The sequence below is a fragment of the Poecile atricapillus genome, chromosome 27 (assembly GCF_030490865.1).
Source record: "Poecile atricapillus isolate bPoeAtr1 chromosome 27, bPoeAtr1.hap1, whole genome shotgun sequence".
Taxonomy (NCBI): Eukaryota; Metazoa; Chordata; class Aves; order Passeriformes; family Paridae; genus Poecile; species Poecile atricapillus.
The window spans coordinates 5,164,666-5,188,726 of NC_081275.1; the positions used below are offsets into that span (position 1 = coordinate 5,164,666).

Sequence of the window (24,061 nt, forward strand, 5' to 3'; positions counted from 1 at the left end):
GTTTGGCCAAGAGCTTCGAGCAAAGATCAAACAATGGGAGAGTGGAGGAGAGAGCAGAGACCATGTGACTGTGAGTAACCAAAGTGGGTGGAGAGCCAAAGTTCAGATGATATTACAGAAAAATTACAGAGCACAAACATGTTTGCTCCTGGAGATGAATGCACAAGGAAGCCAAGTGGTGTGTGTGGTGTATAATGAGAAGTGTTTGCATGCTGGAGACTTGTCCCTGCTTCTCATGAAGTAGGAAAATATATTGAATTTCAGTGTGGTTGTAGGGAAGCGCCAGTGTGAGAGCAATAAATGCTGCTTAAGTGGAAGCCTCTCATCTTACTTGTTTTGCTGTTCCAGAGTGGATGGAGAAGTGTCTGTGAGAAAGGGACAGTGCTACACATCTTGTTTCACAAAGCAGAAGTGAGAGACCCTGATAAAAGCAGCTGCAAAATGGAGGGGCAGAGGATGAGGGGGAGGAGGGTGCTGCAGTGAGCCCTAAAATCCTTGTCCACAGGAGCAGGTGGAAGCTTTGCCATTAGCTCCTAGGGCTAGGAATTTACTGCATCTCTTTAACAGTCATACAGGAAGAAGGTTTGGGAATAGGTTTTGAGTAGTGCTGGGTTTAATGCAGCTGTTACTTCATTTCCTAGTATCCATGGGGTTGAATCCAAGGGATTGAATTCTTCTTTTCACATGAAGGTTCCCTCTGAAGTGGGAAGAATCCCTCAAGTCTGCAGAAGACACAGCTCAAAAATCATACTGAAACATGGTCAGTGATCAGGATTCGTGTTTGCCAGAAATGTGTTCTCAACAGATCCAGCATTTAGGGTTTAATGAATTGTTGGATTTATGTGTTAAAATATTTTGTGTTCTTCTGATCCCTTGTCTTAAGGTACAACAAAACAGAAATATTTTATCCATTCGATGCACCAGGTTGTAGGATTGGAAAAGAGGGAAACATATGGAATTCCCCCCAGCTTGTTCTTAGCCAGTTCCAGAGATGAAGAAGCAAAGGGACAGACTATGCTGCCTCCAGCTGTAAAAGGCTGGGATCACAGTGAAGGCAAGCAGCATTGTCATGGCCATAGCCATAGAACCATTTTTTTCTTACCTGATTAAACGTCACTGGCCTGAACCCAAATAAATCCAACCTCACAATAACCATTGGATTGTCTGCTTGCCTTTTTCCAGGATGAGCTTCTTTATGGTGGAAAGGAATTTTCCCTTTATCGTTTATTCTGAATATTGATAAATAAAGAGCAGTCTCTGTGATGAATATTGATTTCAGCTCTGTTTGGAAAGTTTGTTGTTTTGAAACCTTGAATTTCCAAGCTTGGAACACCCTCCTGACCCAGGAGCAGGCTGGCAGCATTCCCATGGGGCCTGTTCCCTGTGCTCCATGGCCTCTTTATGCCCAGGACTTCCAGCTGACACACCGCACCTGCCTCTCTGGGAAGCTCCAGTTTTAGTGTTGCAGCTGTTTGGACCAGGAACAAGTAGAGATCAAGTACATAATAAACCCCAAAGACTATGAATATATAAAATAACCCCCAAAATACATGGAGTAGGTAGCGGTGGGATCACTTAGACATAAAGGCTTTGTTTGCTCTCTCATTCTCTGGCCGTGGCACAGGGAATGCTCAGCCTTTTGCATAGTTTCAGGGAGGAGACGTTGTTTTAAGCACTGAAAAAGTGACTTGTGAAGCCTCAGAGCAGCAAGGCATGCTGCCCTCGAACTGGGATTGACCCTTGCCTCGGTAAAAACAGCTTTCCCTGCCTTGGCAGGCAGCCCACCAGAGGAGCTGGCAGGAGTATTTAGCTTTTCCAGGTAATTTAGTGGTGTGTGCTGAGCTACCTGCAGGCAGCGGGTGAAAGGAGGCGCAGGGACGTGTCTGGGTTCATGCTGAGAGGGTTTCAACTGTTGGTTAACTGAACATTATCTGGGTTTAATGTTTTAATAGGTGAAGTTTAGCAATGTGTTTGTGCCAGTGTTGGCAGCATGTACACTCCTGACTGCTCTGGTTCTCTTGTGCACAATTTTTTGGGAGGTTAGGCTGTTCCCCAACCACCGAGGCAGGTTTTTGGTGTGTTTTGGTGTGGGCTGCTGTACTCCTCACTCACAAAGTCTGAGTGTTGTTAGCTTTCCAAAGCAGCTCAACGACTGCTTGTGCATAGTAAGTTTGCCTTCAGCTTGCTCCTTGAAGGCTGTCCAAAAAAAAAAAACAAAACCACAAAGAGTGGGAGTGGATTTCTGCCTGCAGATTAAACCCCAAATTTGCTCTGGAGAGGCCATGGGAAAGACAATGCCTGGGAGCAGAGCATGGCCAAGGTGAATTTACCACCAGGACCTGCAGATGATAGATGGGCTGGAAGTTGGGGCTCCAGCATCAAAGCACCTTCTCTTGGCACCAGGTTTTAGTCAAGATGTTCCCTTGTAGATTTGCATTGCTGAATAGGAACACTCCTTCCAGAGGATTTTTGGAGGCTGGTGCCTGGCTTGTAATATTCCAACTGTCAGTCTGTTACAACTGCAGTTTGCTCTTTCGTGTGCTGGCTTCTGTTAGTTCTTGCAGAAGGAAAAGTTGGTATTGGTGGAAGGAGGAGGTTGACAACATGTTTCTCTTGGCAGCAGTGCTGCATGTTCCTGCTCCAAGGGATTGTGGAGCTGGGATGCAAATAGAGCCTGCCAGCGGTTTGGTGTGCGCAGAGAAACCTGAGGTTCCAGTGGCACTGCCGGGCCTGAGGGGGGAGTGGGGGGTGACAGCCAAGGCTTGGCATCTCCTGGAGTTCCTGTGACACTGAGCAGGGCCTGGGAACGTAGGAAAGCCCACTGAAACCACCCCCTTCAGTGGCTTTTGGTCTCATCCCAGCTGCAGGAATCTCACTTCTTTTGCTTCTGAGTGTGCAGCTGGAAAGTCCAAGTGTTTCCTTTCCAGGTCTGTGTTGGTGACAGTGGATGTGTTGCATCATGGACTTACTGAACAGCCAAATATTGTTCACCATGTTTGAAATCTCAGGAATTTATGGTTTTGGAAACCTCAAATTATGGCAGAGCTGCAGTGGAGGTGTTTGTTTTTCCTGAAATGGCCCTTCATTGGTGTGTACCAGCACCAACACTTGTTCTGGAGACCACAGATTGCCATTTCCTTCCTAGCTCAGGAACCTGCATGCTCAGTATCCACCCAAAAATGTGGGAAGATGCAACTTTTCCAAGGGGGCTGGTGGTCAGCTGGCAGGGGGACTGCTTCAGCTCAGGACTAAAGGCGGTGTGGTCTGTTGGGGGATCGCTTCCACGGACAGATCACTGTTCTGATTTGTGGGAAGGACTGTTCCACACCATGGACCAACATTGTTGGCACAGGGACAGGTTTCCCTTACCACTGTGGGGTTTTGTTGGCTTAAGGTGTATGAAATCAGATGTATCCCTCAAGCAAATTCCTGGTGCAGGGAAAGTCTTGTAGTGGTGGGAACATCTCTTCCTGCTGCTTCTTGTCGCGTATGTTTTCCATGCTGGCACTAATACTTATGCTCAGTGTTTTCAAAGACTTTCTAAGAAAAAAAAAATCACGAAGTATTGTCATTGTAAATGTTTGGTGCTTTGCCAACTTTAATAGTTCATGATCGTCGTCATATTGACTTAGTTTTTAGGGTTTTTTTGTCCTTATAGTTGATACACTGAATTGTGCCTGTATTTAACAAGTTCATTTGTTAGCAAAATTATATGAAATATAACACTGTAAGCAAACCTGTCTGGACACTAAACTGTTACAATTGTGTGCTGTGCTGTGGAACTGACCCTGGTTTTCTGTTGCAGGGCAATCACTTTGATCAGTATGAAGAGGGGCACCTGGAGATAGAGCAGGCATCTCTAGACAAGCCCATCGAATCGGTAAGGCCCCCCCTGATCAGCATCGTTCCCCCCGGATTTAGGCCGTGCTCGGATGGTCCTTGATGTGAATGCAGACAAATCTGATAGCAGTGGGTGCCTTGTTGGCAGTGAGGGGTAATTGGTGGTAAACTGCATGCTGACCTTATTTGGGCCTGGGATTTAATCTTGAAGTAGTCCTAAAACTAAAACCTGAAATTTGAGTTCAACATGATATTTCAGGAATTATTTAAAATAATACATTCATTCATAGATATTTATTTTAAGTTTTTATGCTTTTCTTTGAAGAATCAGTTTAATTTAAGTGTGAACTTGATTGAATAGTATAGTAAAATACATTTTGATCCTTTTTAGTTTATATTTTTGGAAAAGTACCAGTGTGTTTAAAGTGTTAGAATGACACCTGGCAGTATGGAGAGAGGGATCAGTGTTAGTCCAGCAGTCCTTCCCCACGGAGCTGAAACTGCCCTGAGCCTTTCTCTAAAGTTGCTTTACCTTGAGTTAGATGTGAAGACTCCTGCAATAAGAATGGGAAAAAGTAGTTGGTTTTTTTTAGTTTTAGTTTTTCAAGCTTTTTGGAGCTTTTTAATTTTTCTCTTTGCAAAGCACCTTCTGCTGGTTTTAGGCACAACAGCTTGTTCAGCCTAAACTGGACCCACATTTGGCATTTAGCTAAGTTTCATTTGCAGTTTCCTTCAGAAACAAGAAAACTTACAGTGAATAATCAAGGGACATTTAGTGGTGTTCTGATTAAGTCTAGATTTTTGTTAAGAAACTACTTGTCGAGTGTTTCTTTTACCAATTAATTGAAGTTCTGTTAAAGTTTCTCCACCTTAGTCAGCCCCTAGAAAAACCAGTGTTAGCCAAAGCCCACTATATATTTTTGTTGGTGTGTAGGTTGGTGTTGTGTGTGTTTGTGTGTGTGTTAGATGTTTACCAAAAATTTATACAACTTGGGGTGTTCGACGTTTTTCTTCCGCAGCAGTTGGCCCATATTAGCTAAGCAGCCATGATCTGGTTTGTATTGCACGGTCTGCCTTTTTTAATTTCTTCTCTAGGGTTTCCTTTCCCCTTCTTATTTCTGTTCTTCTGGTCCAGTGAACACTGCATATAGTACCTACTGTCTTAATGTGCTGGCATGATGCTAGATTTAGGCATGGCAGTAATTGATGACGCATGAGATAATGCTGCAGAGATGGGAATTGGTATTCACTGTTCTCCTGAATACTTCAGTCTTACCTTGGGACATGGGGATTTGAATTAAAATGCCAAGCTGGATGGAAAGATAATGGGAAATATGTGTTGGTAGCCTACTCTGGGCCACACTGGAAATTAGCATTTCAAAATAATTCAAATGCTGCTTACAGACTAGACTGGTTACCTGATTTCCAAAAGTGCTTTCCCAAAGAGAGGAATCGAAGAGGTCAGAGATTACATCTCTGGTGTTCCAGAGGGAACAATGCCTATGGAAGTGTGTAAAGCATGAGCAGGTACCCTGGGCTCACATAGGCTCACTGTGCAGCTCTCATCATCCACAGGAGTAATGCTTTCTGAAGTTTGATTAATGCTGAACTGCAGCAGAAAAAATAAATTAAATTATGGCTTTAATATTTTATTCATGTATGTTTCTCACCATCCAAATGTCAGGATATTTTTAATCTTTACAACTCCTTGGTAGGTACAGTTCAACATAATTGAAAACAGTTGGATGAAGAGGACAGAGAGACTGGCTTATTTTGGGAGGACAAAGAGTTAAAACCTCAACTTGTTCTTTAAAATCAAGTTTGTTCCACTCTTCTTTTGTATGAAATAAGAGAATCACAGAATCACTAAGGTTGGAAAAGCCCTCTGAGCTCATTGAGTCCAGCCAATACCACAGTACTGCCAAGGCCACCCCTAACCTGTGTCCCCAAATGCCACATCCCCATGGCCTGTGAACCTTGCCAGGGATGGTGACTCCAGCACTTCCCAGGGCAGCTGTGCCAGTGTCCATCCAAGAATTTCCAAGATGTGGCTGCTGCACAGGGTGGGGTTTTGGCTTCCTGAGCAAGTGTAGAGTCAGAAACTAGTTGGTCACTTCTGAGGTTTCACGTGGCCTTTGTAAAAATACATTGTTGATTCTTAAATTCCCCATCTGGAAAGCAGGAATTACCTTGTTGTGTTTCCTGACACCTGTGGAGGTGATTTTGCCTCCACTCTGTTAATGATCAGTGTGCTCTTTGAATTGGCAAATTACACACATCACCAAAAGGGACAATTTCCTTGGCAGAATTCAGTGGGACACCTCTCCTGCAAGGTATTTCACCAGGAAAGGAGTGTTCATTCTGCTTTTTTGGCTTTTTTTTCCCCCTTTTATTTTGTGCTGTTTGCTCACCCAGAACCAAAATTGAGAGGGAAGGAGGAGAGGCAAATCTGTGTTTTAGAACTACCACATATCTAAGTATTTTCAATATTAACAAATCAGGTTTTAATCCTTAACCAGTTCTCTGTTAGCAATCCAACTGTCCTTTTCCAAGGAATCTGCTCAGAGTCATGAGTGAGCCTGTACTTCATGGTATGGAAGCAGTTTGAGTGATGAACATTCTGTGTTTATAACCGTGCAGATCAAAGTGCTTCCCAGTTAAAATGTCATCCTTTGGAATGAGGAGTGAATTAAGAATATTCCCATGAATGTGCTCCTTGCAGCTTCCCACATCTTAGTGACAGGAAGGTGCTCCAAAGCCTGCAGGTGTTTGGAGATGGGGGGAGGGTTTCCTGTGCCATGTCCCTGTGACAGTCCCCACTGACGTGACATCCATCTCTGCAGCATTATCTGTTGAGAGGTGCTGACTGTACTGCTACAGCATGCAACTCAAAGGTGGCTGGAAAAATAGGTTTGGGAGTCTACAGATCATTACAATGTTGAAACGTGTCCTCAATTAGCCTACTGGTGGTGAAGTTCCTGTGGAAATCCTGCTGTGTACAGCTTGTTTAGGCCAAAGATGTCTGGACTGAAACATGCAACTCTAACCAGAGTACATTTATGGAAAACAGAGCTGCCAGGAGTTAGGGATGGACGTGGCCTGAACAAGTGCCAGCTGTTTTCCATTACTAAATTGAAGAAACTATTTCATATCAATGGACTCTTCAGAGCTACAAATACTGATCTTGTTTTCCCCCCACAAGTAACATTTTTTTCTTGTTGTGCTTTGGAAGATGCTGCACTTACACTGGCTGTTCATGTCAGTGCAATCACTGGTGTCCTTGAAAAATCAGAGCACTTCACCCTTTTTTCTAAATTCAAGAAGCTGCATGCATTTGTTTTGGGGCATTTTGAGTGCACTGAGTTCAGGTACTTGAATGGGAAGTCACAAATTATTGCAGCTTTAATAGAATCCAGATTTTCTTCACGTTAATTCCTTATCTCTACTTGTTTATGGAGTCTCTTTGCTGTGAATTCCTGGTTTTCCTCATCCCAGCAGTGCAGATGGAGTAGGAGACAGCAGTAGACCCTTAGAGCCCCCAAGGAGCAGCCCTGTCCCTGTGCAGGCAGTGTCAGGGGTCGACCCACGCCGTCACCGCTGCAGGTTGGAGGCCAGACTGGGAATCACCCACTTATCCTGGAGCTTGTTAGTTTGTCCTTGTCCTAACTAACAAATGTCCTTTCCCCCTCTCTCTAATGCTGCTCGGTGCCACAAGGAGCGCCTTGAGCCCCCGTGTCAGGCTGCAGTCAGTGGTGCTTTGACACCAGGGGCTGTCGCAGCCTGGCCAAGCTGGAGCCGGGGTTGTGGCACTGGAAATCTGTACAGATCTGTGGACTCCACTAGTTCCAAAGTGTCATTTGATGAGGCTGCTGATTTGACATTTAGCAGCAGCCATATGTGGACAGCGCTATAAATAATGTGCTTCTGGAAGCTGAATGGTGTAGCATTACTATTTGGCTTTTCTCTCTGGTCTTCATTGTGTCATCTGTAGTGAGCTCTAGGTTTTGTTTTGGGAATCTTTTCAACCTCTTGTTTGCATGGGTTCACCCAGTAGCATCCGATCCTTGCTTATAGATTCCTCCATACACAGTCAGCACAGCTTACAATCCACTCAAGAGAGGAATGGTTCCTGCCCACACCGGGATGAGCGATGGGATCATGGGGATCTCATGAAAAACCTGTGCTAGGCAAAACTGCTGGTGTGGGTTACATCCCACAAGCATCATCAAAACCTTGGGCTTCTTCTACCCATCTTTTAATTGTAAGCAATTTTCTTTTCTATTGGCCAGGACCTTTATCCAAAATTTGTGCTGGGGATATCCTGCTCAGGAATCACTGATCCCCATGGAAAGCAAGCAAGGGCATCTTGTCAGGGCACAGAATGGGGAATTGGGGAGGCCAGTTAGAGCTGGTGGAGCCCGGTCACTTTGGATGAGGTTTTTCCAAAGCAGCTTACCCAGCTCTGGGAAGGTCTGGTGGACCCAAGGCCTTGCATTTCCTACACCTTTGGAAACATTCTGCTTTGTCACAAGAGCAGAGCTCTCCATCAGTGCTGCTCAGCTCCATAGCTGGTGTTGTTCCACCCAGAGCTGCTGAGCCTTTCTCCCTGCATGGAGCATCCCACAGCCTGTGCCCACATGGTCCAGGAGAGCCCCCTTGCTCACCCAGACACCTCTTGGGAGATTTATTTTGGCTGCTTCAGTAATTTTATTGTGGCTGTAACACAAGGAGTTCCCAAACAGCAAAGGAAGAAAGTGAGGAGACTCATGCCAGCCCAGAAATGAGGGGTGTCCTCCTAGGGCTGTGATGTTTCTGTGGATCACTGCAGCTCTTCTGTAGGAAAACTGCTGTAGTGTGTTAAAAAGGAATGACAGCTCTTGACATGCACAGGAAGCTTGCTGTGAAAAGCCCCATCTCTTCTATATGAAAGTAGCTGTACTTTTACAGAACTTTCAATTAAAAATGCATTTCAAAAAAAGCAGTCAGCTTTTGCAACATTTGTTGTCCCATGTCCCATTTGGGTCCCCAGTATCCCTGGCTGCTCCCTGGGCTCTGCAGACAGGCTCTCACCTGGGATCAAGCAAGCCTGGCCTTCCATAATTTAATTTTTAGGGCAGCATTTGTACTGAAGAGCAGTTCTGTCAGTCTGCCTCTGTCAGAGGTCTGGGTTAACCTTTGGAAAAGGAGGGAGGAGCTGACTGTGGCCAGAAAGGAGCAAAGTGATGGCCAGCTCCTAATTCAAATGTTAATTTTAAATTATTAAAGTTGTTCCCCTTATTGAGTGCAACAGAAGATGCTCCATTTCAATTGAGTAGGATCTAAAATTAGGGAGTAGTTCCACTGCATAAACAAACAAATGGAAAAGTTTGTAGGGGGGAGATCTCTCCTTCCTGGGAACTGAGACAGGGCAATGTTCAGGCATAATTCCAATTTATGTCAAACAACTTGGGACCATCCTCTTGAGTGGGTCTGTAAAAGTGGTGCTAATGTGTATAACCTTTCTAAATTTTTCTTTTTCCCTTTAACATTTGTTTCCCCCTTCACTGTCAGTCACAACACACCGCTCTTGAATCTCCCAGCTGGTCTTGACTTGTTGAATTTATTTTATGCTTTCACTCTTCTTTAATAAATACATTACTTGCAAGCAGTGAATTGAAAACAAAGCAAAAGAAAAAAACTACCATTAGTGATTGGACAGTTTCTTACTTTGTGTTACATTTAACTGTTCTTTTGACAGCCCAGTTTTTAAAGCCAGGTTCGTATGGAAATGCTTTCACTCCACTTGCACTGCTTTTGGAATAGCGTTCTGCTTCATCTGTCTTTATTTTAGTGCATTCATAACACACACAGTCAGCACAATGTCTCATCTCCACTTGGCCAAGACTGCAAAGTACTCCTTGTCCTTTGGATTTTTTTTTCTCTTCTTTTTGGAAGACGCAGCCATTTTTGTCAGCACCGGCTTTTAGATTCAGTGATCCTTTGGCAGGGTCGGGCAATCAGTGCCTTACCCCAAACATATCCCAAGCTGCAGCCCCTCTCTGCCAGGACAGGGCACTCTGTGCCTGTTGGGGTTGGCCTGCCCAGGTGTGCCTGCAGGTAAGTTTTCCTGTCTTCCCAACAGCCAGCCTTCTCCATGGTGCTTGTGGTGGGGATCCATCCTTGTTTATTTTTAGCTTTTTTTTTTTTTTTTTTCATTTAACCTTTTATCCTAGAAGTTTCCTTATGTCTCCTGTTAATTTTTTTTTCCCCACGTAACCCTAATTATGTCCTGGGGCAGAGCCAGTAGTGTGGGAAAAATTTACATTACCCTTTGGGAAATACAGGAATACAAAATGTCTGACTTTACTAGGATATCAGAAAAAAAATCCAACATTTATACTTGATAACATCTTTTTGAGGAGAAATGTATCCATGCAGCCAATATCTTTGGGAAGGTTGTGCCTTTCAAGCTGATTCACCAAAGTTGTGCAAACCCTGTGGTCATTTTCTTCACTGTGAAGTGACAAAACCTACTGTGATTTCTTTTGATGACTGTTACTTAATTAGATAAACCTGCACTATATAGATATAACTATTTTTTAGGATTCCATGTACCACTCTGTTCTGGAGTCACATCCTGTTATAATTCAGGATATTTCTGTGATACCTTGCTTGGGTTGTGGTTTGCCTGATGATAATTAATAATCAGCAAGTTCATATCTGATTTTGATTTTGTTTTTTTGTGATTAGAAGGTGAACATGGTCCCAGCCAAGAGTCGTTCTCTGAGGAGCTGGTCACTGCTTGTAACTGGGTGAAGTGGTCACTGAGGGTGAGCTGGCAGATTGAGATGGTTCGAGGGTGCTGTGAGTGTTCTGCTCTTTGTCTGGGGGCAGGAACCTTGCATAAAACACAACAATTTCCACACTGAGCCCTGCTCAGCCCCATTGCCAAAAGCTGACACTTAATTGCTGCGTCAGTACTTTTCTAGCTATTCCAAAATAGCTCTTTTTTTAGGAAGATGAGACATTATGCTTATTGTTTCCCCTACATGCACTAATGGTTCCTTGCTGTTAACTTATTGCTAGGCCTGTTTCATTCTAACATCTTAGTATTTTTGTTAGTTTACATGTGAAATGCATCACCCAGTCTGTGCTTGAGCTCATTTTATTTAATTGATTTTTTTTTTTTTTTGTTTTACTAACCTCACTGTTTTTTCAGTTTAATATTGGCTGCATGCTAGTTTATATATATATACATATATAAAAAAAACCCAATCAAGTCTAGCCTGGATTTTGCTCTGATTGTGTTTTGGTTTCTAGTGGTGGGGCAGTCTTGCACTTACAACTTACTCAGTATTATAAAAGCCTGACACACAAACAAAATGACTAAACACATTGTAGATTTTCTTTACAAAAAAAAATCTTAAGTGGTGCTGTCTAGGTGATGGATATGATTGTATAAATAGCTTGATTTTATGCTTTTTACTGTCAATTTTTATTGGTACACTTTATTTTCTCCCACATTGCTTTTTATTTTTATTATTATTTTATTTCTTTTAAACGTGATGCACAAAAGTTGCCCAGCACACCATCAGAAAGTGACCGTCCCCAATACCCATCCCCCTGGAAAAATTCTAGCCAGCAATTTTTGACATTTGTCTTTCCCTTTATTGGGCATATATTGCCTTTTCAGTAGCATTTTTTTGCATGCATATATATGTAGAAAAATCTCTTGCTCATCACATGTTTAAATGTCAGCGGGAAGGGAAGAATATATTATTGGAATATTTTTGGTTTGTTTTCTCTGTTCTGTCTGTCAGGATAATATTGGACATCGCTTACTCCAGAAACATGGGTGGAAGCTGGGCCAGGGATTGGGAAAATCACTGCAGGGTAAGTCCAGTCCCTTGTGTCTGAAACCTTCAACTGCAGCCTCAGCCTTTAACAAAATTATTTCTGCTTTTTGTTCCTAGATTAGATTTTCTTTCCATTATTAATATATCCAAACGAATGTACTGCTGAGTTCTGTATGTTTGCAAGTGAAAGTTACTGCCTCACTTGTTGGTACAGGTTAGACCTGTGTGTGTGGTGGATGTGAGAGTCAGTGTGGAGGGAGGAGGATTCACTTTCCATTGTGCTGATGTTTTGGTATTAAAAGAATTAAAGATTTCAGGTAGTTCCTATGATTTGTCAGTGCTCACTGGGGTCAGAAGCCAATAGAAGGCCAGGAAAGGGCCCACTGAAGATGGAAAATGGTGGCAGAGGTTCTGTGGATGGGAGAGGCTCACTCCTGGTTTCTCCACATGACTGTCACAGGTTGAACTTATTCCTGTTCTCAGCAGTTTTTCAGGGATTAGCAAATCTCACTGGGACACCAAAGTGCTGGTTGAACCAGCACACACCAGACCTTGCTGGCTTGAGCCTAAATTCTTCCTGTGACACTAAACCTCATTTCTGTAGAAACTGTGGAAGCATTTGAAGCTCAGGTGTGTCCTGAGCCCCTCAATAACTTACTCATGTTCCCATGCCAATAGTCTGAAGACCTGGGATCTTGTAATCCATCTTCCATGAGTGAGACCGTTAGAGATGGGGGTGTCTGTGCTATGGAGGACTGTGCAGAGGTAATGAGTTCTCCAAACTCTGGGAATGCTTATTAATTCCTTGGACTAAGGCTCTCTAACCTCTCAGGCAGGACTGCCTTGCTGGTTAATGCTTCTGGCTTTTTCTAACATGGTTTCATTTGAGTTCTCTAGTTGATGCATGGCACTCTCCAGTCCTCTCATGTCCCTGCTGGGCCAGACCTCGGGCGGGGTTGTAGCTGTCACCTCTGGGCCTTTCCTTTGGCACGTGGGATGTGTGGAACTCTATGTGATCTCTCTTTTGGGTGTCCTGTATTGTTCTGTGTGGGAACACAGTCTTGAAAGTAGGAAAAGCCTTTTCTCAGCCCTATGTGGATTCCAAGGCACAGCCCAAGGGCCTGGGGTGCTGCAAGCTCAGATGTGATGGGGTGAACATGGATTATGGGACTAGGTCTGGAGTCGGGGCAGGGGGTGGCGGTGTCACCATGTCCCAAGGGCTGAGCAGGAATTTGCCCTTTGAGTCTTGTCCAGATTTAGATGTTCCCACTGTGCCTCGTGCTCCGCTGGAGCTGTTCTGGGTCTCTCACATATCATTGGAGCTCTGCTGATTTGGACTGTATAGAAGCTACAGGCAAATCGTGGATGTGGGGTCTGAGGGCTTTCCTGTGCCTCCTGCAGGAACACAGGAGTAAAAATAACCCACCCAGTTTAACCCAGTTCAATGCTGAAGCCTTCCTAATGTGGGCTGTGGAGCACGTGCAGGAATTTCAGCCCTTTTGGAAGGGAGAAGTGCCCTGTCCACCTGCCAGCCAACTTCTCCAGAGGTCTGGGCAGGCAAAGGATGTGGGAGGGAGGCTGCTGCAGGTCCAGCTTTTCTCCTCTGAGTTCTCAGCAGCCAGAACCTGTGCCTATGGCATTGGTGATGATTGTGTTGAGAGTGTTTAATTCATTATCCAGTGACCTTTCTGCATGAATCTTAGATTGGCCCAAAAATCCAAATATAAAATGTCAGGAATGAGACATTTGCATCCAGTTTTAATCTTATTCTAGGAGTTTGAAGAGTGAAGTAATTTGATGTGCAGTGAGAAGGGAGGAGCAGAACAGAAGTCCTTCTCCTCTTCCACACTCCCTTGTTGAGGAAAGACCAGGAGAGGTTTCTAAAGAGATGTAGGTGTGTTCCTGTTAAACCTTTGCTGCTTGAGCCTAAAATCTTACACAGACTGTGGTGAGAAGGTGCAGCAGAAATAGAACCCCTCTAAGCAGCCTTGAGCTGTGAGTGTGGTGTCTGACCTCCTGCACAAGGTCCTTACATCAAACTCAAAAATTTGGGGTTGCATGTACAGAATTGATACTGCATTCAGCTACTTTCTGTGCACTTTACTTGACTTCAGTGTGCCGAGTTTTGTGATGTCACTTTTAATTCTAGATGTTCATCTGAGCTTGGGCTTCCTCATTAGTTTTGTTGAATCCCAAAGTAATGCCAGGCAGAAATATTTCTTTTTTGTAGTCTTGTGGTGGTGTTCAGCAAGAACCTCACACTGCAGGACTTCACCCTGTGATGGGTTCCTTCATCCTGACTACCCATGGGGGGATCGAATCCAGTGGTGAGAGTGCTGAGCTGTCTTTGGGTGGTACCTGTAACAGCCTACACTTGACAATTGCCAGTTGGTGGTAAAAAAATCTCCTGGTGTGGTACAACATGGCTCATTCTGGGGAAAATCCCAGAGGTGGAAGCATTTTGTACTCCCTGGGGCAGCTTGTGGTGTAAGTCTTGTTACTGAGAAGAGCTGAGCCCTTGGGTAGGGAAGCACAGAGCCCATGCCCTGAGTGATGTGGCTGTCACCAGCTGTGTTCTGGCTGAAACATCTGCATCTTTCACTGAATTTGGGATGTGTGCTTAGTGGAGCATCAGGCAGGGAAAGTGCTGTGGACTCTGACCACACCAGTGCTGGAGTCCTGGTTCAGAGATACTCATGAGGAGTTCAGCAGAATCATCCTTCAGCTCATCTCTTTCCCCGATGTTTTTCATCATTTTTTCCCCACAAACAACTTCTGTTATATTTGGAAATGGTGCTTCAACTTGCTAATAGCCAGTGAATATGAAAAAGCAGGAAAGGGGGTTGCCAGTTGACAGGGATCTTTTTTAATTTGGAAAATATGGTTTAGGGGGCCACTTTTCCATAGAGATATGTGATACTTGCACTCTTACAAGTAAGAAAATGGTGATTGTAGCCTGTTCTATCTTTGGGGAAGTGCCTGTAGTTGATAATCCAGAATTTTGTGGTCTCCTGAAAAAAATTAAACTAGCAAAAAATTGGTTAAAAGCATTGCCTGACCTTCGTGTGAAGTCCTGTGCTAAATGAGCCCAAGGATTGTGAATAAATCAGGAGTTACATAAGTCAGGAGGGGAATGAGAGTGCTGAGGGAGATCTGAATTCAACCACACTCTAATAATTTCTCTTGGATTTCTCTTGGAATTTCCCATCAAGTTAAAGTAGTTTTATGAAAAACCAGGAGACTGACGTGCAGTAGTGGGATAATTTGAATCATACATTTGAAAATATTTTTATAAGATCTTTGCCTTTTCCCTGTCAATTTTTTTGACAAGTCTTGTTTGAAAAAAATAATTGTGCTGAAAACTTCTGGATTCTTTTTTCCTTTTGGACTTGCATGTTTAATATGAAGTAATAGTACTCTAGAGGTATATCTGCAAGACTAAAACCAGTAGTTTAATCTCATTTAATTAGACCAGGGGAAACTGCGTAGGTTATCCTGCTGCTTCCTGGGTCATAGCAGGGCCTGGGGAGGGTGGGCAGCTCTGCAGGGAGGGTTTGGAGAGGGCAGGAGGAAGGTTTGATGTTTACTGGCCATATGGAGAGGACCATGAGGAAAGATTGACCAGCTCTGGTGGACAGGTCCAGCTCATCCTTAGCCAGTCTGGGTAACAGTTGTAATTATTCAACACAGATTTGCCTCTCTGAAGTTCTCTATTGTAAACATTCTTGCCTGATTGCAGCCTTGACCCTTTAAAAACAGCCCCACCACCTGTACAGTGGCAGTTACAAGTTCCCCTACACCACAAACTGTGTCCTGTATGATTAATTTGATATTTTTAAAAGCATTGATTTACTGCACATTCCCACAGTATTCCCAAGACTGAGATTATCCTGATCTTTTGTGGTATCTCTGAGAAGTGAATCCCAATGTAGTACTTTGCTATGGCAACAGAAATCACACAATTTGTCATGGCAGAGCTTCTCCTCAGTGCCTCAGTTGTGAATTGAACAGCTCAGGTAACGTGGGGGCTCAGTGTAGCTCTGGAATTCCTGTGTTTGCTCCTCAAGGGCTGAGGCAGCTCTTTCAGTGCTTGGTTATTGTCATGAAAATGCTCAGAGTGAAACCAAAAGGAGTTTCAAGGTGGGTGGCTGCAGGTCTGTACTGGGACTTGGATTGTCTGCAGTACTCAGGAAATAGAAGCAGCAGGTGGTTCTGTTTAGGGCAGGGACATCCCTTTTGGGGCAGGTCCTTGCAGTGGCAGGAACTTTCCATGTAGCCTTTGGTCCTGAAGAAATGCCTTCTGTCCCCTGCTTCCTCTGCCTATTTAGTAATAATTTCCTTCATGTTTGCTTATGTTTTTAGCCAAGTTTTGGCATCATTTCAGTGTAACTGTTCTGGAAGAGCTGCTTCCATCTCCCTGCGGAGCATCTCTGCTGATGTAACGCTGTGAGGAGAGGGCAGGGCCATGCCTTGTCTTGGGAGCTCTTGGTAATGCCATGCAGAGCTGGAACCCTTCCTGCATCCTTGTTCCCTTCCACTCATGCTGAAAGCAATAAACCTGCACAGACTGTCAGGGCAGTACTGTTCCTGTTGACCAAGGTGTGCCCCACACTGATCATATAAGTCATCCTGGTGATACAGGGAGCAGCAGTTAATAAAAAGTGCTTTGGGTTTATTTTATCCTTTCATGAGTACATCCAGCTAGGTAGCAAAGTCAGGTATAGGAAATTTGTTTCCAAATGCTAAAATCCAGTCCCTTCATCAAGCTGTATTTTTGTTGCATGGTTTTCAATTAAATGAAAAACCACAAGTGAATTTGTACTCTGACTTGCAAATTCTGTGAGGATATATATAGTCAGCACTTCCCCCCTCACCATCACTATGGTGCAGTTCTTCTTTGGCACATTCCTCCCCAAATCTGTTCAGAAAAGGGAAAACATTGCCTCTTGGTCCAAGGGCTGAGCAGGGTGGAGGAGCAGAAGCGTCTGACAAGTGCTGGAAGCTGCTCAGAGCTGCAAGTGAAGCCATGATCCCGCAGCTCAGGAAGGAAATATCCTCTCCTGGCAGCCCCTGGGGTGATCCCTGGCTGTGGGATGGAGCCGGATCTGAGTCCCCGTTCCAAGGCGGTGCCAGGTGGCAGCGGGCGCTGCCTTTGCTGGATGTTCCTTGGGCTGTGGGGAGCAATAAACAGAGCTTTGACCACTCAAGCAATTGAGATCAGTCACAAATGTGATCACTTGGCAGCTGCAGTTGGAGAAATGAGCTCAAGGTTTGAATTCCAAGGTCTTGAATCCTGGCGCTGTTACCCACTCGCCAAATGGCTTCAGCTCAGATATTAATGTGTTTTCCATTTGTTGGCTCCTCTGATCTCGTGGAGGCAGACGGTGGATGTGTGTCAGGCCTGTGAACATGGAACAATGAGCATCTGAGGGACTGAGAGGTGTCAGATTTCTTTCTGGGTTTTGGAGCTTTGTAATAAATACAGGAAAACACAGGAGAGGCAGATAAAAGTGCTTAACAGTGCCTTTATTCATGAGGTATGGGTTTGGCAGTTTTACCTAAGAAATAACTGTGATCACTCTCTTATCATCTTGTATCTTCATATGTCCTCACAGGAACCTCAATCCTGGCATGAAGGAACATTTCCATGTTTGTGTTTGCACCACAAATCACGCCAGTGCTTTTAAGAGTGATATTTTCATGTGAACTTAGCTTGAGAAGCCTGGCTGCTGTGGCTGCTGTCGTCATACCCATCCTCACTGCTGTGTTAAAACCCAGCAGACCACAGACCGAAAGGGAGGTTTGCTCAGTGCCCTTTGGGGGAAGCATTTGCTCCCTTGTTTGCTTTTGGAGGTGCAAGATCATTCCCTTGATTACAGGTGGTGAGTTTGTGTTGCTTGAGTGGGTGTAGCCAGTGAAATCTGAAGTCACTGTGCTTTCAGTGCCATGTGTTTGTTGTGACAGACGGCCTTTGCCTGGCTTGGGACGAGGCCTTCTGGCCCTTTGTGCTGGTGCAATGGAAGAGGAGTTTTATTAAACAGGGAGAGAGGAGTGTGGGGAAGGGAGGGGCCCTGGCCATGCACAGCCTGCCTGGCTCCTCAGTACAGCCCTGAATTGATGAGACCCTTCACCTGTCTGCTTACCAAGATGAACACAGACAGCAGCTCTTACCTTGAATTCCTATCCTAAATCAACCAGGAATTGTGTTCTTGCTCCAACGCCTTCTGTGTTGCTCTTTAATCCATTGGCCAGAATTTGGGGTAGGGATGGTTTTTGACCCAGACTCCACTACGTTCCTTCCCCTGCAAAAGTTCAAGGAGCTCTGCTTGGTGCCTCAGTGTCAAACATCAGCTTGGTTTTCTGCAAGTGGCACCCTTGGTTTGTGTGTCTGTTTTGAGCTGCCACTGAAAGTTTTTCACGCGATTAGGGTGTTTACAACTTGACTTTCTCTCATCATTTCTCCCTTGCTTAGTAAGGATTAAATTCACAGGGCTGTTTCTGTGTTCTTGGAAAACACTTTCTCCTCTCTGAAATTTTGTTTGCCACCGAGGGTGATGGACCTTTGTTTGAATCTCTTGATTGTTTTGACCCCTTCCAGAAATCTGGCATAAACAGGATGAGCTCACAAATCTAATTCTCAAAGGGGACCGGGATTAAAGCTTGTCCTTGTTTGTTCATTTGCTTCTTGCAGCAGTTGAAATAAGTTTGATAACATGGTGTCATTTTTAGCCAGTGGGGAGCACCCCAGGCTTGTGCACCAGTGAAAATGAGTGGATTTTCTCCCCTCTCCTCTTTTCATATACTGAATGAGGAGTCTGAATTTTCAACAGGACAGCTCTTGGTTTCTCATAGACTCTTAAGGAGCACAGTGCTGCCAATGCCAGCACTAATCCCTGTCCCCGGGTGCCACATCTACACAGCTTTTAAATCCCTCTGGGGATGGGGACTCCACAACTGCCCTGGGCAGCCTCTGCTTGGGCTGGACAACCTCTCCCATGAAGAACTGTCCCCAGTATGCAACCTAAATCTTCCTTGAGGCTATTCCCTCTTGCCCTGTCACTTGTTCCCTGGAAGCAGAGCCCAGCCCTCCGTGCTGTATTGAAACAGTCCCAGGAGTCTTGAGTGTTGCAAAATCCTCATCTTTGAAAATGCAACTCATTCATGAGCACAGAGACTCCTCCCTATCTCCCTCTTCCCTGACAGTGCAGCTGAAGGTGAGCCCTGTCCTTGTGGACCCATTGCTGTGGATGTTGGTTGCTGACTCCAGGCACCTGTTTCCCTTCTGGAGCCTGCAGGGGGATTTGTACTGACTGAACAAACCACCAGAGCAGAGCAACCCAGTTCTGTGGTCATGAAACTGCCCTGCACACAGCTGGGTGATAGTCCCTTTCCAGGAGGAAAAGCCCCTGGAAGGTTGTGCCTTACTGTGGGTTTCAGTTGCATCATAAAGATAACAAAACAGGAGAAATCCCCCATGTCCAACAAGGTTATATACTGTTGTCTGTGTCCTCTGGAGATGCTGAGTTTATCACATTCTCCTCTGGTGACAAGTGTGATATCAATCTGTCCTCTAGGATTGAATCCTACAAAACTTGTACCTGGGGGGAATTTCTATGAAGATGTCAGCAAAACAAGTAGGATTACTGTTGTGTTACTTCCGTGGTGCTTACACACTGTGCATAAGTGACACACTGAAAGAGATTTGATTGAAATAACATAGAATTTTTGGGGTACTTTTTTTTCATCCTATTATATCTGAATGTCTCTTTAACAGAGAAATGTACCTGTTGGGCTAGGAGAAGGAGTAGATCTTTATAAATTTAAAAAAGGATCAATTTACATCAGATATTGGAAGGAAATTCTTCCCTGGGAGGGTGGTGGGGCCCTGGCACAGGGTGTTCAGAGCAGCTGTGGTTGCTCCATCCCTCCAAGTGTCAAAAGTCAGACTGGACGGGGCTTGGACCAACCTGTGATAGTGGAAGGTATCCCTGTTCCATGGAAGAACTGGATTTTAAGTTTCCTCCCAACCCAGACCCCCAGATCTGGGGTTCTAGTGCCATGATGCTGTTCTTGGAGGGAGTAGTTCCTCTTAACCTGAAAATCTGATGAAAACAGTTTTCTGTTTTGACTTGTTAAAAGCAGGATAAAACATGGGCTGGTGTTGACAATGCTGGCATTTCCAGGTAGGCTCAGATGGCAGCTCCAGTGGAATATTCCCATTCCAGAGGCAGAGCAGCATCCACACCGTGTCCAGAGCGCCCTGAACCCACAGTCCTCCATGTACAGTGTGACCTGTGTCTGATACCTAAGCCCTGAAGCCTTAGGATGAATTTTCCCAAGATTTATAAATTTATAGCACTGGGGGGAAGTATTTGCTTGCATCCAATAACTTTATGCAGTTAAAAAGAGGGAATCTGGAGAAGCCTGCCTGGCCATGTGTTCCCTGCCACTGCAGGGTCTGTTTGGGTCTGAACAATTTTTCACAAGCTGGGAGAAAGGTTTTCCCATTTCTTGCGGAGAGGAAAGCAAAACAAGTACAGCCAGTTCATTTGGGAGTCTCGTTTCATTTCTGAGTCCAGGGAATCATTACTAACCTCATTTACTGAGACTGGATTTTCTAAGGTGTGACTCTTGCGTGAGCTGTTTATTTTTTCCATCCTGCTGGAGATTCCTGCTGTGTCCTCTCCATGAGATTTTCCCTGTGTGTGGAAGTGTTTTATGCAATAACCCTCTCTGCTTTGGGGCCTGTGCAGTGACCAGTCTGTGAAGGAGTTTGTGACCTGCCTAAAAAAGAAAATAAATGGTGCAGGGGGCTGGGACAGGGACACAGCAGGATTTACCCTGGGAATTAGCTGTTCCACTGCTTGCAGCCCTGCTGAGTAGCAGGAAGTGTGGGAATTCTGGGCCTTGGAAGCTTACATTCCCTTCAAAGCATGCTGGAGTACAGGAAAGGCTCAGCAGGGACCCCAGACCTGGGAGGCTCCTGACATCCAAGCTACATTTACCTGCTGGGAAAGATCCTGCTGTCAGGGCCAGCAGTAGGATAAACTTTTCTCAAGGAAGTTCCTTCAAAGGAGAAGTAATGAGCTGAACTTGGAGAGTCCCATTTCCCCCTTTGGCTGCTCCCCATGATCCATCTGGCAGCCAGTGGGTGAAGGGTGGCCTTGAGCTTGTCCCTGTCCCTTCAGCATCGTGGCTTTCCTTGGACACGAAGTGGGGCCACCCCAGTGCCCAGCAGCATGTCCTGCTGCTCCAGCTGGCTCCAGGGGGATCCATGTGGGGTTGGCATTGCTGCCATAGCTGTGCCACATGCCTGGACGTGCCACTTGTCACCTGGATGTCACACAGGAGGTTCCATTCATAATGAAATGATGGTTCAGTTTAAATCAGAGGCATCACTTTTTGCATGGAATATTCCCCTCTTACCTGCAAGCAGAGCTCCATTTGGCCCAGAATATTTGTTACTTCCTTAAGATCCTGATTTGTTTCCTTTTTAAATTGCCTGCTTATGTGTGCCTCAGTGCCTCCTCGGAGCAGGACTGTCTCCAGGAGCTCTCCCAATACCCAGCAGGAGTCAGAGCTGCTCCAATGGCTCCCTGGTTCTGCAGGGCAGAGCACGGTCATGGGGTGGAGGGGTGAGCAAGAAGCCTCCTGTTATTTTTTTTACCCCATCCTCCCTGCCAAACGGCCTATTTTCTGCCCCTAATGGTTTCTGCCTAACAAATGGTGTTTCTTTTTTACAGCGTTATGATCCTGGACTTGTTGTGGTGATGGTAAACTTAGCAGTGGTAATTTTTTATTTTCAGACTGAATTACTCCTTTTGTCATCAGTGCACCAATGTTAGGCTTACTTTCTCTGTTGTAGCCATCATCCTTCTGCTTGGTCTTTCATTTTCCTTTCCTTTCCTTTCTTTATGCACACTTGTCTGATCCTTGTTCATTAAAGGGTATTGCTAAGAAGGGATGTTTCTGTTTGTGTTAGAACTGCCAAAATCAGTTTAAACATAAATTTTTAATACTGTCCAAACTTGATTTCCCCCCCCCCCCAACACGATGGGCACTAGCACTTGCTACTGCAATTTCCAAATAGATTTTGAATTAAAAAAAAACAACCCAAAAAACTTTGACTGCCTTAGAAGGCAAAAGTACTGATGCATTGTTTGTATACAGGGGTTTACCAGGGCAATGAGGCTGCATCAAAAGATCTCAATTGCTGGAGAAACAAAACAAAAACAAATAAAAAATACCCAAAACCAAACCAAAATAAAAAAAAGCTTGAAAAAAATTTGAATAATAAATTGTTGGCACTTGCTGCCAGGCATTCCATTTGGGTTCACCACTTACCAGTAAATCCCTGGCTGAGACGTTATGAAAGTGATATTGCACCTAGGAAGTCATTTTTATAACCTGTCTTTAATTTGGTCCTTTTGCTAAAAATTGCAGTCACTGCTTATTGTATTATACCATTGGGCATAAGAGAAACCTTGTCAAAGATGAGCACTAAATATCCAAAGGAAACTTCAATCCAAACAATTTCAGATTAATGTGATCACTGCTTTTGGACCTGATGGATACCTGCCTGTCAAATTCCTGGGCATATCAACAAAACCGTAAAGCAATTAATTACATTGATTTATTTCTGAATAAAACCACATGTGTGTGCTTTAAGGTTCAAAAGCTCCTCTGGGGCTGTGTTTTTGGCAGGAATTATGGCTGATGCTGGCAAACAGTTCACACCTATCCAGGTTTTCTGAGGCAGTTTTAAAGACTTTAACCTTTTGCATGTATGGATGGCAGTGGAATATTTCGGCATGACTCCAAGCTGTTGATCTTTTAGCCCAAAGGTATAATACCTGTGTATGTGTGTATAACAAAAGAGTTGTTTACACCAAACAAGAGCAATAATAAGGGAAGTAAACATTCTGTTTTTTCACTCAAGGTTTGCACTGGAGAAGGTAAGTACTTTGTCAGTGGGTTACATCACAACCACCAGTGCCAGTTGTGATGTAAAAATCAAAATAATAATAATTTATTAAAAAAAAAAAAAAAAAAAGCTGTGGTAGTAAAGTGCTTGTCTGCCCCATTTTGCTTTGTTTGGCTGGTTATGAGTGGATTAAAGATATGTTTTTTAAAACAAAATAAATCTCCAGCATAGTTTGATTAGTTCAAAGTCAATTTTCTTCGCAACCAGTCCTTTTCACAGCTTACAGGTGACACGGCAGGGCCAGAGCGTCACTCCAGGGCTGGGGGAGCAGGGACCGACCCCTGGCCTTGACTGGGTATTTGGGATGGGGGCAGTTTGGCTTCTGTGCCATCCTTCTCTTCAGCATTCCTTACTCCTGGGGATGGCAAAAGCTGGTAGGAGGGAGGCTTCCACCTCCCTTACAGGGAGGTTCTAATCAATTATTAATGAGCTGCAACAGTGAAATGTGATTAGCAGCTTCTTCACTCTTACGGGAGATGAGGAGCCTGATGTAGAAGCCTTGAGGAGAAGGCTCAAGTCCTGTTATCAGCCCTGCCGCAGGGCTTGTCACAGGGGAACATTAACCATGAGAAGCTTTTACATGAGCAGTTAATGTTCAGAAAGTGCATTTATCATCCTGGGTGCCATTTGGAGCTGGGCTCAGGGTTGGCTGTAAGCTGTGAGAATGGCTCGTGTTTGGTTCACTGTAGCTTTCTGGTCTCTGCACTCCAAGGCAAGATCTCTAACCACCCAAACCCAATGTGTACAATGAGCTGTGGTGCTGAGCTGCTGCTGACCCCTCTCTGTGTGTTCCTCTTCCAGGGAGGACGGATCCCATCCCTATCGTCGTCAAGTACGATGTCATGGGCATGGGCCGGATGGAGATGGAGGTGAGCTCCCCTAACCCCTGCAGGGCTTCTGGGAGTGGGTGGGAAAGACATTTACAAGTGAGAGTTTGTGCATCCAGGGTAAAGAACAATTTGCTCTGAAATCAGCGCAGTAAGAAAACCCTTGTCTGCAAAATTCATCCTCTGTTTATCCCTGTGAGCCTGAATTCTGGGGTCTGGATGTGCCCCAAAATCCCTGGGCTCTGAGATTTCCCCTCCCCAAAGCTGCCATGGGCCTGCCAGGGCCCTCCACATCAGGGGGCTCAATAACCTGTTTTACACTTGGGTGACAAAACAGGGAAAGCAAAGTACAACTCGCACAGATTCTGTTTCAGTTCAAGTTGTTAAGTTGTGCTTTCTGGTAGATTTGATAATGCAGTGTATTTATGGGCCAAATGGCATCTCTGTTTGTTTTAAAAACAGCTCGACTATGCCGAGGATGCCACAGAGCGGAGGCGAGTGCTGGAGGTGGAGAAGGAAGACACCGAGGAGCTGAGGCAGAAGTACAAGGTACAGAGAGAGGGGCATCAACATCA

The 24,061-nt window shown here is 44.7% G+C and overlaps 1 protein-coding gene across 12 annotated transcripts in view; it reads left to right on the forward strand.

Moving 5' to 3' along the window:
* GPATCH8 (G-patch domain containing 8) overlaps positions 1 to 24,061 on the forward strand; it is a 55,859-nt gene that overhangs the window by 11,921 nt on the left and 19,877 nt on the right. For 2 of the 12 annotated variants that reach the window (XM_058857663.1, XM_058857664.1), the window contains exons 2-5: positions 3,806 to 3,880; positions 11,640 to 11,712; positions 23,461 to 23,528; positions 23,949 to 24,035. In XM_058857663.1, the coding sequence (XP_058713646.1) occupies positions 3,806 to 3,880; positions 11,640 to 11,712; positions 23,461 to 23,528; positions 23,949 to 24,035 (303 nt within the window). Of the gene's footprint in view, positions 1 to 3,799; positions 3,881 to 4,859; positions 4,895 to 7,335; positions 7,444 to 9,577; positions 9,596 to 11,639; positions 11,713 to 12,353; positions 12,441 to 21,418; positions 21,464 to 23,460; positions 23,529 to 23,948; positions 24,036 to 24,061 lie in introns of those variants that run through there. The other 10 variants (XM_058857670.1, XM_058857671.1, XM_058857669.1 and 7 more) reach the window with 10 other exon arrangements.